The sequence below is a fragment of the Mastigoproctus giganteus genome, chromosome 11 (genome assembly GCF_048544385.1).
Source record: "Mastigoproctus giganteus isolate SK-2022 chromosome 11, ASM4854438v1, whole genome shotgun sequence".
NCBI lineage: Eukaryota > Metazoa > Arthropoda > Arachnida > Uropygi > Thelyphonidae > Mastigoproctus > Mastigoproctus giganteus.
Genome location: NC_143585.1, coordinates 67,650,110 through 67,664,482, shown reverse-complemented (window position 1 = coordinate 67,664,482; position 14,373 = coordinate 67,650,110). Strand labels below are relative to the sequence as shown.

At 38.4% G+C, this 14,373-nt stretch overlaps 1 protein-coding gene across 3 annotated transcripts in view; it reads left to right on the top strand.

Annotated features, from left to right (window-relative positions):
* LOC150078088 (microtubule-associated protein Jupiter-like) overlaps positions 1–14,373 on the top strand; it is an 80,842-nt gene that overhangs the window by 54,612 nt on the left and 11,857 nt on the right. For all 3 annotated transcript variants that reach the window (XM_090384678.1, XM_090384679.1, XM_090384677.1), the window contains exon 2: positions 12,411–12,715. In XM_090384678.1, the coding sequence (XP_090240804.1) occupies positions 12,411–12,715 (305 nt within the window). The remainder of the gene's footprint in view (positions 1–12,410; positions 12,716–14,373) is intronic.

Genomic DNA, 14,373 nt, shown 5'->3' with positions numbered 1-14,373 from the left:
GGATACTTCGAAAAATAAGGCTTATCCGGGTATTTTTCCCATCCAGCTTATTCGTATTTACAGCCTTCGTAATGAAACAAGTCACCTCTATTTCAACCTCCCCTTCCATCACCAACAGTTATTTTCAAAAAGTCATCTAGTTTTAGCTTTAAAGGATTTTAGAGTATGTACATGCATCTTAAATATCTCCAAATCCAATCTCTTAATTTACTCTTGCTCGGCGAACTATTACTGAGAAATTTCGTATGAATTGGAGCAACTTTCTTGATATTCCAAGCCTTTGATCCTTCCTTTTACTTGAATTGTTTTCATATAAACAGGGACCTTGGAGTATACTGTATCGAAGAGGCCTGACTAACAACTGTTTATGGTAAGCTTTACACTTTACCATAAACAGTTGTTAAAGCCAGGCCTCTTCGATACAGTATAATCCAAGGACCCTGTTTATATAAAAATCCTTCAAGTAAAAGGAAGGATCAAAGGCTTGGAATATCAAGAAAGTTGCCCCAATCCATACGAAATCTTCACTCAGATACCTGAAATTGCTGCAATATATTCGATTTTGAATAAACTATTGGAACTGTTTGCATATATTTCTACCTTGTATATATTTATAGTCAATGAATTTTCTCCTTTTCACTTGCATAAGACTTTAATTGCAATTTGAATTGTCTTCTCAGACAAGCACAACTGTTTATGGTAGTGTCATTTCAGAAAGCTGTGAAGATCAGCGGCACTAAGAAACAGCCGTGCGGGGCACAAAACTGTCTTAAAGCAACACAACACTACTAGCTAGATTTACCATCAATCTTCCAGCAACTCGCTAATGCTGAAATATGGTCTGCATTTTGGATAGTTGCTGAACCCTTTCTGCGCACTGCCCTGGCCTATTGCTCGATATAAAGTTCTTCTGCTTAATTAAATGCCTAAATGGATCTAAACGTAATAATCACATGGCAAAAGTATACAGAGTATGAGTTGCGAGATTATGGCGAGCTCTATAATAGTTCACTGTTCCACATGGGACGGTGTCTTGTCCTTATGCAAAACTGCCTTTGGTCATCCATCCACTCTGATGGTTACTTCAAACGGTTCTTCCGAAACTTGTAATGTGCCTCAATGTTTACTAATGTGCCTCAATGTTTACACCACTTTCGTGGTGTAAACATTGAGGAAACTGTTCTATTAGCAAATGCATCATTGATTTAATTTTTAAAGAAGATAATGTTAATAAATACATCGCTCATTTCAGCATTCACCTGCAAACTGATCCATCTCCACTGATGGACTTCAGTGTTCTGTTTTAAATTTGATATCCGTAGTATTTTGACCTTTTTTGGCCATCAAATGAAGTGAACACTAATGGTTTGTTCTACAAAGTTTATCGGAGAGCCGTGAAATTACGCTAAAATTTCCCGATCTCACTGCTAATTAAATAAATTCTGTTAATTGCCAGAAGATGGGTGTGGACAGTGAAGTTTTAAAAACTAAAACTCGTGCACTAGTTATCTGCTGTCCTTTTCATTTAGCTACCTGTGACATGGTGACAGTTTCCGGTGGGCTGATGACATTTCCGGCGAAATATGTGTCGACAGTTTCATTTCCTGCGTTCATTTAATATTCAGTGAGTAACAGCAGCAGCTCAAATTTCAACGTTGGAGAAAGGAACTCTCCATTAATTTTCTGTCGTATTCGTTTCGCAAGTGAACCGAATACGTCAGTGTGACACTTAACAAAGCCCTTCCGGTTTAATAACATTCAACGGAATGTGGAACCATATGAGATCTTTCTGGATTGGGGTAGTTAAATCTTCACTCGGATACCTGAAACTTCTGCATTTTATTCGATTTTGAATAAACTATTTTGGAACTGTTTGCATATATTTCTACCTTGCAGTCAATGAATTTTCTCCTTTTCACTTGCATAAGACTTTAATTACAATTTGAATTCTTGTCTTTTCAGACAAGCACAACCTTGTCGCTCAGCAGAGCCAAATGCTATACCTCAGGGTGTGTTTTTCCTAGATGAAAAGGGAATTCAAAGTAGGCACCATTTAAGTACTCCATGCTCTTAAGCATGGAAATTGTTACAAGGCCAGTTGGAGACCACACAATGGCAACCAACCATGGCTGCTTGCCTTCATTGTTGGATAAGTGGGTTACCAAGTCCAAGATTTAGTTACACTGAAAATACCTATATTACTGCAATAGATCTATGATGTCTTTATTGCTGACGAAAGATTGAACGTAGCTTTATTGTAAATCTCATGGTGAACAAATATTTAAGCATATTAAATCTTAGGTGCTACATCTATTGCTTAAGGCAGTCTTATGTTATTACAAACTTTCGTTATTAAATCATCTACTTCAGTTCTTTCTGCTGATTCGTCTCATCTATCCTGTTTCCATCAGTTTAACTCTTGTGAATTTTCCCTTAACCCTATTTTGTTCTCCCCCTTTAAAGTATCCTCCATATTATTTTTTCCAAACTATAAAACGTTAAAAGTAGTGTAATCAATGACTTATTTAAATAAATACAACAGATGTCTTTCAAAGTGCAGGAGGTAATGAAGTGCCACCTTCATTCGAACAATTTCAAATCAAATTATTCAATAAAACTCCTTAAAAATACAGAAGATTAAAATGCCTACATTCACCTCAAAGCCTAGAGGTACTGTCTCTTGCTTAAAGATTGGCGCTGTTGATGCCAAAAGAAACAAGGAAAATTCCCACTGCATCCAACCCAACGGTCGTATTACCTGTTGCAATTTGCAAAAGTTCTTTTAACGTGGTATAATAGTGTTTAATTTCTTAAATTATTATTTAGTTAAGTTCACCAGGTTTGCTCTCTATACACAAACCCTTTCAGTAATATCCCTAACTATTCACACCTGCTTAAATTCATAACTGTTTCCAAGATGAGATTGAGTCAACTTACTTAGCTTAATCTTTGGGATGGGCTGATGGGCTCGGCAAAAGTCTTTGGAGCTGAATCATCTTATCACCAAGGTAGCTTGTTATGGAATTTGGCAACCCTGTTAAAATTGTTTTTCCAAAACAACTATTAGTACATACCATGTTCAACGTCCAGGCCTTTTTGCAACTTTCGTTCTGTCCACAAGGGAAAATTCCACCCAGTGATGGAACCTGATATTTCAAATTGAAGATCTTTGTGTTGATTAGTTCGGACATCTCTAACAATTACGCGCAATTCCACTCAAATTCAGTGTTCACAATAATTTCAACCAATTGTAAGCACACGATCAGTTAACCACTTAGCGGATAGTCGCTATGATCAGTCTTATGTTCAGTATTTAATACCCAGTGTAACGTCCGTCCCAGTTTTATATATCCTTAAACTTCCTCTGTGGATTTGATATTCTGCATATCTTTAAATACTGAATATTATCCCTTCATTACTGCAGTAACCAAGACCAGTCCTATAACGTCAGAAGTAAATTGTGATGAATCATCCTATCCAACAAAGCGCAATTTGTAGTGTTTATAACTTCCCAAACAGGTTGCTGGAAACTCGTACTAAGTGCAGCTGTACTACAGCCAGCAAAAATAGACAAAGCATCATTTAAAAGAATAAGCACGTAAATGTGCTTTCCATCAAGGTCCAATATCAGTCATGCGCTCAGATATTTGAACGAATGGCGCTGCCGGAGGAAGGAGGTGGAATTTTTCATTAAGTTAAAGAAATTTTATCAGCTGTGCCCTGAGAAGGGCTCAGCTGATAATTAGGACGAACACATCCCAGATGTTTTTGCTATTAGGGGAAAAAAAAAAAAAAAATCCAACATTTTTCTATAAATGATCAGTCCTCTCAGCCAAATTCAATTTTAAAAAAATACCATTTCAGCTTCTGCATTCTGTTTGACCAGGAAAATCGAATTGCCTCCCGAATAGGCGCATGTATTAAGATTGAAAGTAATGACTGTCAATGGCGTAGTCAGTAAGCTTAGAACTAGTCTTGCTAAATTTACGATCTTTGAAATGTCTCAAAGCAAAATTTCAGAAGTTATTAAATTGACAAAAAAACAATTGAGGCGATAGTGAGACCACACTTGAGACGTTATCCAGGTCTGAAGGCCACAGTAAAAAACACGATGTATCAACTCAGGAAACTGCATAAGATATAATACACAATCATACTGGACTTGATTTCTTAAATATCAAGAAATCAAGTCCAGAACGTTTGCAGTTAAGGTTTAGTATTAAGCCATAGTTGAATACCTTAAAACGAATAAGTGTTCGCAGGACATTAAACTTGCAATAGCTCTCTTTTACTAAACGTCTACCACCTAGATCCAGAGAACCGTACTGTAGCAATGCAACATCTTAAAGAAATTAGCTGAGAATCGCAGATTATTCGACACCCTACCTATAGCTGAGATTTAGCCCCAGCAACTTTTTGTTCCGAAAAATTAGAGAACATCACTTTCCATTATCACAACGGATGGAAGCCTGTTCCAACGATCAACCACCCGCTGGCTGAAGACGAACTTCCACACATCTGTCCTGCAACCGTCCTTCCTCAACATGAATCTATTTCACCTCGTATATACTCTCAGCCATTCACATTCAATCCATTCCAGGGCCTTAAACATCTCAATTAGATTTCAAGTTGCGGAACATTTTTAAAGCCTTTTCTAGGTAAAAGTACATTTTGTTCCCTTCACCAAACTGGTTGCCCTTCTCTGCACCTGTTACAGCAGATCTACATCACTTCTGAAGTGAAGCTTCCAGACCAGTAGACAGTAGTCAAGATTCAGCCTAACCATGGCCTTGTATAATGGGATATCACCTTATTTCTGCTAGCAAAATTTCTGTATATCACTGACAAGACCCCCATGAGCTCTGGCAGCCTGTATGCATTGCTCAACTTCATATCTGACTGCACAACTACCCTGAGTGTAGTACCACACACTTGATAAGTTACTCTGGGATTTCAGCCACCTATATGCAGTACCTTGCAGTTAAACTTCAACAGCCATTTCTCAGCCCAATGATCCAATTTTCCTAGATCTAGTTACAGTAATTACTGTCGTTAACCACCCTGCCAAACTTCATCATGTGCAAACTTAGACATTAAGCCTGATATACCTTCCTTAATATATATTAAAAACAATGGGCTGAACACTGTGGGACTCTACTAATAACATTAGTCCACGAAGAGCATTGTCCATTGATAGCCACACGGTCTTCTCCCACTTAATCATCTCTTTATCCATAGTACGTTATGGTTTAATATGTCGGAAATAGATTTGACGCGTGTTTATTGGAGATACCCCCCCTTATGTTTAGCTTTAGAATATCTTCTACATTTGTTTTGCGAAACCTTGAAACATGTATAATATTTTAATGTTCTGTAACCTAGTCTTTTTCGCTCTAAAACAACAAATAAATTTGAACAAAAAATAAAAATTGAATTAACGTTTTTTAAATTTGAGTTTTAATTGGATTCCATTGCAGATGGGATCAGGATTGAGTTGGAAACTGGAAAAGTCCTTTTCGTTATTGGGATTAACGAACAGAAAAACTAGTCATAAGTGGTAGAATACTTGGATCCATTGCCGTTGTTACAATTCCATTAGTCGCAATACTCGGAAATGACTCATTCATCATCAGAGCGATTGTTTCCCTTTCAAGTGTGGGCTCGTGCTTAATTTCCTTTCTCAGATGTAGTACCGATCATTTCGATGACAAAATACCAAATAACTTCTTCCCAGACATTATCAATGTGTCGGAACGGATGTTCGAGCTACTAAGACGTCCACATTTAAAGTTCAACGTTGCTTCCGGGTTTCTACTTCAGAGCGTGTCAACTAATGATCCACTTATAATTACCTGTGTTCGTTGAGACTCATCTGGCATTCCGCCTACTAAGATGTCTTGGCGGTAAGGCCGGTTATTAATAAAGTCGATAAAGTGCCAACGCTCACTTACGATTTGCTCTATCAACCGGAAGTTTCCACAACTCAACTTTACGAGAGTTACGTGACCCTATGGAGACTTCTTCTGTAACTTAATTGTCTAAATCGCTTCTTGCATAATTTGCGCCATTAAAACCAGCCTTCAGATTACAAGAGCTGGGCTTATACGTGACATGCAAATTGACTTGGAGACCTGTAGCAGATATCGATTGGGTGGCTTGTAGCTCCCTCTCGTGCATCCAGATGATTTTACAATAAATCGAAAACGGAAGTATTGAGAATGAAGTGGAGTATGACGTGTCCTCCTATAGCGTACAGAATCTAAGCAATTTTCTGGCCTCTTCTAGTTTTCCTTCGATGGGTCACACTTGAAGCTACCAATTCCGTGAGCGCGAATTCCATAAATAGTTTCCAGGTTGCTGCCGCGATCTTCAGTTATAAAATTTTTAGTATGAATTCCGTGTCCGTTGCCTTGGGCTGTGGGATATTTGTTGAGGTTTTTTCCTTCTTGGGAAAGGTTCACGAGGAACGAAATATGGCTCTGCCACGCGTTTTGTTACCTAACCTTGGATTTCTGTTGCAGACGTTACGTATCAGATAAAGCAGTTAAGAAACAAACGGCTGATAAACAGCGAACGAATTACGAAGAGGACGCTGACCTTCGGTAAGAAGTTTTACGACTTCGGAGATGTAGATTTTATTCTTCTAGGAGTAATGCATTGGAAAAGAGTGCACGATTAACAGGATGCTGTAACCACTTTAACCTCTCAGCTCGTACCACTTTACCCCTCGGAGCAGAGAATTGGAACTTTAACTACGGTTAAACCTTGTTACTAAGCTCCCCTTTCTATTGTATTTCTAATGGTGGACGGGCATTAAATATAATCAAGTTGGTGTTTGACGTTAATTTAGTTTGAATGCACCTTCTTTTGAAGGTGTAATAAAAGATTGGAGAACTGAGGTGTGGCTTCCTGATAGTTTCTATTCTTGTTAGTGCAAAAGATAACAGCAGTACAGCCCGGGATACTCAGAACTGGCATTCCGAATGACTCATAAAAGTGGAATGTAAAGTTTATCATTCACGTGTTGCTCAGTTTATACGATGATGTACTGAAGTTAGTGACAAAGAGGAATTTCGCATTTTGACTTTTTAATAAAAATTTGAAAAGGATTGAGAATAACTTCGGTATTTTTTTAAAATACAGTAATTGGCAAATGGTATACCAAGATGATTCAGTTGGAGTCTAACCTGACTACAAGCCTAAATCGTGCTTTGATTTTCTGATCAACCAAATCTGATCATACTACGTCAATGCTTAACGTCAATGAGAAACTCTGGGAGTGAGGTTGAAAAATGTAATTATGTTGAAATTTCACATGTTTATTTAATGAAAACAATGTATCCCCAATACATAAGGGCGGTTCTAAGAGTGAAGTGGGAAATTACCGACCGGTTAGTCTGACTTCAGTAGTAGGGAAAATCAGAGAGAGAATGATCACAGTTGGAATTCAGGATCATTTAGATAGAAATGGAATTCTGAAGGATACTCAGCATGGTTTTGTAAAGGGAAAATGTTTAACTAAACTGGTTAGCTATTTCGAGTGACTCTTGAGTGACAGGATCACTCAAAAGCTGGATTTTGGGAATAATTTTGACATTGTTTATTCGGATTTCAGCAAAGCATTTGACTCAGTCCCTCATGAGCGGTTACTATATAAGTTGAAACAGGTTGAAATCACAAGGAAAATCCTTAAATGGATGGCTTCAGAGCAGGAGGCAGAGGGTTGTAATAAATGGTTATTCGTCAGATTGGGTTGAGGAGATTTCTCCCAAGGATCAGTATTAGGACCACTGTTTTTGATTTTCATAAATGATTTCGATGAAGGGATAGAAGACCGTGATGTCTAAATTTGCAGTTGTAAAGATTGGTAGAGTAGTTAATGATCGCCCCCAAGCAGAGTTTCTTCAAAATGACCTAGATAGACTTTAGGGACGGTCAGAAAAATGGCAGCTATGCTTTAATCCAGCAAAATGTAAAGTATTGCACCTGGAGAACAGTAACCTCAAAATAACTTATGCACTTGGCGGAGTTAACTAAACCCAGTGCTGGAGGAAAGGGACTTCGGTGTTACGATGCAGGCAGACTTCAAGTTCTCTAAGCATTGTAGACAGGTTGCAAGGAAGGCCTATGGTGTCCTATCGATGACGTATTGAACGATTTCCAGCAGAAATAAGGACGTCATAATCCCATTATATAAGTCTATTTTTAGACCGCACTTGGAATACTGTGTTCAGGTATGGAGACCGCACCTAAAGGAAGACATTGTGCTTCTTGAAAGGGTCCAGAGACTGGTAACTCGCCTTGTGAGATCGGCAAAAGAGCGTCCATATGAGGAAAGACTTCGAATATGTGGGTTGCAGAGTTTGGAAACTAGACACCTTAGAGGAGACTTGATTGAGGTGTTTAAGGCTCTGAGATCCGTATTCAAAATGAATGAGGACGAAATTTTCATGGTTATAAATGTTTCTAGAAGTGGGGGCCATAATTTCAAGTTATGGGGGGAAGGTGTTTGGACTGGATTGCAGGAAGTTTTATTTTAGCCAGCTAGTTATAAATTACTAGAATAAGTTTATCTACATGGGTGGTAGAGGCTGACAGTTTGGGGAAATTCAAAGGTCAGCTGAATTAATTAATAATTAAGCTGAACCTAAAGGAGGAGGGAAACGCTTAAGTTTTCCATTTCCTTTTCTCTTATTAATTATTTTTTCATTTTATTCTTATTTTATTTATTTATTATTTTTTTTTGGCTGGTGCAGCATAAGCCATGGGCTTCCTTGCACTACGTGAGTAATGCTAATATTAATTTAAGCTGTGGTTGTAAGTTTTCCAATTTATTTGGAAATTTATTTTTAAATTAAAACTGGTAAACGGGCATAAATTACTCGCAAGCAATCTCGCATCTCGATATTTTCAACTCGAATCAGGTATTGAACTCTCTGGGCATCCTCCGTTACTGTATCGTGGTTTCACCAGTTGGAAGTTTATCAATTCCCATTGCAGACCGGAGAAATATTCTATAAAAGTCCACTGTGTTGTAATTTGCCTCTTTCTAGAGGCAAACTTTCAAATGAAGAAAGTGACATCTTAGTTGTTCCATTTGTATTAGTTCAAATCCTGTGCGCTTAGAAAACATGAACTAAATCATTTTTCTATATTTGAGAATTAATTAGTTTCACGGATTAGGAACTTCGAGTTCTCTCGTCTTGGGATATGAAGTGCGCCAGTTCCGCGCGCGCTCTGTTTAAGATGTCGATTTTATACTTCGGCTAGGGCGCCAGTCTAGGGCTGTATATAAAAAAAAGAATGCGGGAGACGAAGGTTCCCAAAGTAGTCCAGTAGGACCTGTTAGCCTGGAAGATATTCTGTTGTGGTACCATTATTAGCACACCTGTTTCGCCTGAAAAAATTTCCCTGTCTGTCTTAAAACAAAATAATACAGATCCTGCTCAAAAGGATCTGTATTATTTTGAAGATTTATTACAGACTTCGGCTTGGTGGTTTAGTAATCACTGACGTCTATGTACTTCTCCATTTAGTATCATCTGGTGGATTCGATTTGTATTTTTATCACTTGCTGTTGTCTGTTACGACTAGACTTGTATCAGATCCATTATCCTGGATGAAAAGCTTATCTCCTACAGATCTTATCAGGTCACTGTAAATGATACCATTCCTAACTCTTTTCGCCTTAGTCGTGTGTTCCTCAAAGTTTAGACTTTCGTATTTTATAATACACGGGACTCTTGTAGGTTTGATATTCTTAGTTTATTAATTTCGTTTATGTACTTTTTTCCAGTATCTATCGCAAATTCCGGGAGAGCCTTCCCTTTTCTGAGGAAGCTGTTCTCTGAATTTCGCGCAGCTTCCACCGGTAATGCAATTTCTTGCACAATGTGTTTTAGCGAATACTAACAACTTCCTGGTTACAAATGTAATTCGGCTTCCGACCTTACTAAGTGGAAATGGTATTTTCCTGCGCTAAAAATTGGCAGTTAAGGTAAATTTTCAAACTCATGCGCTATCTTTTCAATGAGATAAACAGAACTTAATTTTTTTTTTTATAAAGTAAATGTTATTACCACAACCAAGTACATTCTACCTTTCATTCTTAAATGTTATGGCAAACTTAATTTTCAGAAAAGGAAAATCGTCCTCTAAAATTAGATTTACATAGAATAATCTAAAATGGCGTATATATCAAAGTGGCATTAACTCTCCATAAAACACTTTCCAAGAAATGGAATATCGTTTTTTTAAAGCAGTCCTTCACACTGGAAGAATAAGACCACATTTGAACCCAGTAAACTTAAAATTTGTTCTGTTTACCTTATTTGAAAGGTATGACCTGAATTCTCCTATATGGGAACTCCAAAGATTTCCATTTTCGGAAATGATAAAAATACTGATTTTAGTGTTTGCTTTACGTAATATTGTCGAATTATACACCAACGAATCTACCTCACTTGGTTACCCCAAGTTTTTTTTCAATAGCTCCAAGAATACAGATGAAAAACTTGGTTAATTTTGTAGCTTCAGTTTGTTTCTAGTTAAAAATACTTTGACTTTTCTCAAGTGGTAAATCGCTTGATGCAAATATTACAAGAAGAGAACTTCAGTGAAGTCAAAAAAACAAGAAACCTTTGTTTTCCTTTGGGCTAGCAAGATCCATCTTCATACTACAATACCCCAAGTTTCCCCCAAACATGTGGCGGGGGATTGGAGGTTGCGCTGGAAGATGAATACCCCTATGAAGATACTAGAATATTGTAAGGATTTGTCACTTATCCACCCTCACTCAAACAACAAAGCCTTAAATACAGAGTACAGGTCAATTACCTACTTTCTCGGACCCACCCTTGTCAGGCTTTAATTTTTCGTTCTCGTGTCCCTGAAAATAACCAACTCTTCTGAGAAGGAAAGACTCTCCCTCTTTGATCTTTTGCCTCTTTATTTTGTGGAACAGTCGTGAGCAAGATGGGTGGTGTGTGTGGTTGGACGGGTTTTGTCGGTCGCTTCCAGCGTCCGCCCTGTTGCCTCACGCGCAGTCAGGTATGTCGAGACGCTAGATCGGCATACGGCGTGACGCGCTGGCTGGGTCAAGTTCAGCAACGATGCAAGACGCCTGACAGCTGTAGTTTTATTGGAAGTGGGGTGGGAGAAGGGATGGAAAAGAAAGAGGATGTAAAGACTAATTCAGTACGAAACGAACGTTGGTAGGGATTCGCCGCCATCAGTTTAGATTCAAGGTAACCATTATGTCGACTGGCATCTACTGGATTTAGAAAAGTTCTAAAGCATACTACTCTCACTGTTCCCATATGCTTATTACGCAGGCGCGGGTAAGAAGAGTAGATTGAAGTGTGGACTAATCTCGAAACACTAAGCATCAATGCATATCTCGGATTTCCTTGCTTGTACAATCAAATTAATACCTCCAGCCAAGACTGTCAGTTGGATAATAATGTTTTGGGTGCTTCATTATATAACCACACAAAACCGAACCTTGAACTCTGAACTGACTCGCATAATTCTACCAGCACTTCCTGCTAGCTATCCTAAACAAACACCGCAACGATTTACATGACTAAGAAAGGTATTACAAACGTGGATCCTTAATATGCATTTTATTACTCCACAGCTCTTTCCAGAAATGATCCCCGTCTATCTCTGGTGGCAACTATCATTAAAATGGTGTAACACAAGCTATCAACTCGAGTCCTTCAAAACTCAAATATCTTAACAAATGTAATTTTCCTTCAGCGCAGTAAAATTGCTCTTTCATATCTGCATGTAAATAACAACGTGCAGAATGGGGATGTGTTTATCTCCATAGACCGTCTAATATCATCGGAGCAAACCCCTACATTGACTATTCATTAGTGCGCCGGCGGTTAGGGACACTGCCCTAACTTTTTCCCTGAGATCATTTGTTACTGCGACCCGACCCTGCCAACAGTTGATAGTATGTTCTTGGAATACTAATAAGTTCCTAGAAACTGCAGTCTGATAAGAACCGAGCGTGGGTGTCTTCAACAACGGATGTTCAACTCGTAGACTGGTTACGTTTAACAAGTCACGTGACTGCGGTAGTTTATAAATTTGGGCAATATAACGGGTCATGCCCATAGTGATATTACCCACACAGATTTAGTCTCTTTTGGAATAATGCTTTTCCAATCAAATCGTAAGTTCCTAATGGTTTCAGAAATACGTGGAACTATGCATTTTGTACAAGCCAGAAAAAAACTAAAACGCAAGTGCCATACAAGTTTTAGTAATCTGCAAATTATTGAGAAACTTGCTTTGCCACCTTGAGTATCCATACTGATAACAGAAATACCACACACATTGTAATAGTTGAATAATTTCGATGTATTGAAATGTTCGTAACAGCTTTTTCTGTTCAGCAGGGTTCTCAAACCTCCCGGTGGTGAATGCAGCGATATTTTTGGCGTCCAAGGTTCAGTAATAGGAAGTCCTCAAGACCAGACCCCTCGTCGTGTCAAGAACTACATGCAGTCAACAATCTTCAGTCCAGATTCTGTGGATGGATCCCCCACAAATGGTCATGCAACTCCAAGAAAGGCGGATGACACCCAGAATCGACTATTCGGGCCCCCTGTTGGTTCGGAAACTCCTAAAAAGGTGGTTGATCGCTTGAAGTCAAATATCTTTACACCCGATGATTCTCCTAGATCAGGCAGCGCAACCCCAGGTATGATGAATTGTAGAATTAAAGTGGTTTCTATCAACTTTACTTTATTAATCCTCTTAATTATAATTTATCGTAGAAATAAAGTTAAATTTTACATGGTCTGCTCCTCTGTAAATGGAGCAGTTCTTTTAATTTATATCTTGCTGTTCTGAAATATAGGATCCATAAATTAATTAAATAAATCTGACTTGACAACAGTTTGTAATAGAGCGTTGTCATGCCGGGATCTCTCTCTCCACTAGTTTAAGGTAATGTTGTCGGCTTATCACAGCGTTGCGCGTGCACAATGGTTACATTTCACCATTAATGGGTTCTCTAACTAGAATGTGTGATAAACCCAGATGTTCACTGGACTTCGGACATCGTAAATCACCCTATTCATTTGTTGCTGACATCAAAACTAAACTTTTCTTTGTTCCAAGTCACAACGCGCAATAGTACCAACTGTGCAAGGATAGACGGATATTTCCAAGTGAATTGAATCAATGGATTACCCCTCAAGAAAGTAATGACTTAGAATAACTAAAAGTGGAGTACTGTTAAGTCCAAATAAAAAGATTGAATTTGGGCGCTGGTACATTTCCTGTATGTTTTTACTGTACTACTTAGGTTAGCTTTCCGGGTTGTTTTACGTGTTTCAGGCTTATTTGGAGTGACTCTTTTGGGAAGTGAGGTACACTACTCGACGGGAGATTCTACACTCCAAGGGGCCAAGTACTAGGATAAACCAGTTTGTGACAGTCAGTAGCACTATTTAATGTCTAGTGTTCTTCAAGTAAAACCAAGGAAAAGCCTATCGTGTTTGTAAAGATCGGCTGACCGAAGGGCAAATGGGTTACTCTTTCAAACATGGTTATTCCCCTAAAAACTTGGTTTACCCCTAAGGGTATAAGAGATTGGTGTAGAAATTTAGTTATGGTAAGCGTAATTGCAAACATTTTTTAGATGCTAATGCAAATTAACTAATCTGATGTCAGAATAAGATTTAGGCCTTTTCAGTGAACTAAATGCTACACTTTTGATACACTAAAACGCTCTTCTAATGTAATGCAACAAAGAGCTCACTCGACTTTATTCATTTCTATAGAATCAAACTTTTACATTTGGAATATTGTAGGTGAAGGACTGATATTGGCAGGATATGCAAGGTTAAACACCAGTCTTAACGCGTAACTTCGAAGTTGTCAAGAAGTGTCCCGAATACAAGTTAAAGTTGGCCAAGAGCTATATCCTAGAATAACCGCTTTTTTGACCTTGAATAGCGAGACTATAGAGAGGTAAATAACAGCCAGCCAACTGTCGAGTTCTCAACCGCCAAAGAAAGCTTCGGGCAAAGATGACTTTGTGCGGACGGCCAGTAGTTTGCTTCCCTCACCCACACTCCCCCTTCTTACCTGGTGCGTGTACAGTCTCTGGAGCCAAGACCAATGGATCCGTGCTCTTTATACAACAGTCATTATTCCATTTTAACTGACTCTGGAAGGGTACTCATCTGGAGTACATCACTCCATCCGTCTAACATCAGAAAGCCGTTATTGAGACAATGGTCTTCTCTGTGAATGCATAACGAACGTTATTAGGCTGTTAAATTCTGTATCCTCGAACCTTATGTAAAACTAAAGACGCAGTTATTTGCTGAATCAGTTTTCATAAATAAT